This window comes from Alosa pseudoharengus, unplaced genomic scaffold, assembly GCF_046254945.1.
Source record: "Alosa pseudoharengus isolate Yale_2024_CS ecotype anadromous, Long Island Sound unplaced genomic scaffold, YU_APseudo_1.1 YU_APseudo_1.1_scf_5, whole genome shotgun sequence".
In the NCBI taxonomy this organism is placed as follows: Eukaryota; Metazoa; Chordata; class Actinopteri; order Clupeiformes; family Clupeidae; genus Alosa; species Alosa pseudoharengus.
In genome coordinates this window covers 26852285-26854289 of record NW_027468837.1, presented here as the reverse complement: position 1 = coordinate 26854289, position 2005 = coordinate 26852285, and the positions used below count along the sequence as shown (strand labels likewise).

Genomic DNA, 2005 nt, shown 5'->3' with positions numbered 1-2005 from the left:
CCTCTCTGGATTGGCTGTTTTCAGACATCAGAGATCTGCCACAAGGTATGGTTCTATTAACTAGTCTAGTGCACAGAAAGACATTAGTAGTCCCTGAAAGCAATTATTGGTGGAATGATTGGTTGCCTTGAAAGGTTAGAGATGCAATCGAAGTGAATAGGCAGCCTTCATTCCTCTCATGTTTGCAGGCACTCAAATGAATGTCTTCTACGTATTGCATTCAGATTATGTTGGAATTTAAAAGAGGGTGCCAACAAAAGTCTTATTCTTCCTTGTGTGTTGTGACCCCAAAATGATACCTACTAAGTTCATTGCGGTGGAACTGTTACATTATACATTATACATGATACATTATGAGAAGGAAAGGGTATGGTATACTTTATAAGATTACCATAACTGCACATAAACTATTTCCACACCGGCACAGCCAGCTGCCAGAACCCAACTACAGTATGGATATTGTCATCATATGTTTTTAAAGTACATTTTGCCTTTTTCAAAAAGGCATTGGTGATATTAAAAAAAATAGAGCTGCATCCCAAATATCAGATCAGGTTTGATATAAGATACATTATCATAAATCTGCATAAATGAAATTAAGTCAACTATGTTAGCGCAAGCATTAATCATTTTGACAAATTACGTATCACTGGCTCTGCAGTGAAGTTGCAGGTTGGACTGACTTTGATATAAGTGTGACACTGTTCTGAGTGTGACCCTGATGTTTCCTTGATAACTCTTCATATTTAAATATCTGCATTAACTATAACCCTTATCAGCGATCTGATGAGTCATCCGATGTAAGATAGGAGGTGGGAGGCATGATGTCCATCTGCCAGAGGGAGAGGACAGGTGTAATGGATAGGCCAGTGTTATCAAACTCTCCTTGTGAATTGGAGAGCTGGCTGATTCCCCATTCATTTGGCCCATGGTCTTGTGTGTCACACACATCCTCAGATTTTCAGCTGGTGACGTGCATGCATGCACTGGCTGCAAGCTCTTCTCTTTAAGTGATTTGTTAGATCAGTTTACTCAAAGCCAGATCTGACTTTAATCATTGTTGACAAACACAACATGGCTGACCCTGTAGCTGTTTGTATGTCTGTCAGGGTGTCTGAAACGCTGAGAGATAAACTGCATTTGATTTTTAAATGAGTGATGTGAAATAGCCCAAGGGCACATAGCTCTCTTATGGGAAGACAAAAGAAGTCTGTAAGCCACCTGCCATAAACAGGATCAAGACAATGGCCTATACCTTATTGAGGACATCATATTGATCATAAACTTGTAAAAACAGACACATGGATCTTGTTGAAGGTACACAGTGAATTTGTATCCATGTGTGGGTGTGACGTGCTCACCTGCTCAGGACCCTGGAAGCAGATCCGGCACTGCGGCGAGCGCATGCCGCTATCCATGGTGCTGGTGAGGGACACCGCGTCCAGGCCCGCTTGGAGCTTCGGGTCCTTCTCCTCGAACGCCAGGCTCCGTGGCCGGGGGTCCGTGCCATAGTACTCCTCCTCGTCATCCCGGGAAGTGCAGTCGAACGGAGGCCACCCGCAGCCTCCAACGCCGAGTCCCCGCATGCCTGATCGTCTGTCTGGGTCAGGTTCCGATTCGGCCCGTCGGGAGCCAGATCGCATCAAAACTAATACTTTCAGTTCGTTGAAAAACATGCGAATCCGATACTTGAACATTGTGGTTTACATAGGCGTTTGAGGAGGTTCAAAGTGAATTTTAAGAAAAAGCTGTCAACAGTAAAGGCTCAATACGTGCAACATTTCGGCTGCACGTTTCGGCAGCCCCCTATGGATTGTTATTCTCCACTATTGTTGGCTATATTTTGTTTCTATTCGGAGGCCGAGCTTGTAAATCAAAAATAAACATCAGAGTGTGTTTTAAGCATGGCCTCCAAGGTGCTAATTTCGGTGAATTGCTATTCACATGTCTAAATGAAAATAGCAGAAGAGGCACGTTTGACAGCTGTTACTTCCTTTGTAGTGAT

At 43.4% G+C, this 2005-nt stretch overlaps 1 protein-coding gene across 1 annotated transcript in view; it reads right to left on the bottom strand.

Moving 5' to 3' along the window:
* The window catches only part of LOC143104356 (E3 ubiquitin-protein ligase MARCHF9-like), a 20094-nt gene extending 18397 nt beyond the window's left edge, over nt 1-1697 (bottom strand). Inside the window, exon 1 of the mRNA XM_076268385.1 lies at nt 1362-1697. Within this exon, the coding sequence (XP_076124500.1) occupies nt 1362-1697 (336 nt within the window). The remainder of the gene's footprint in view (nt 1-1361) is intronic.
* Between the last annotated feature and the right edge of the window lie 308 nt (nt 1698-2005).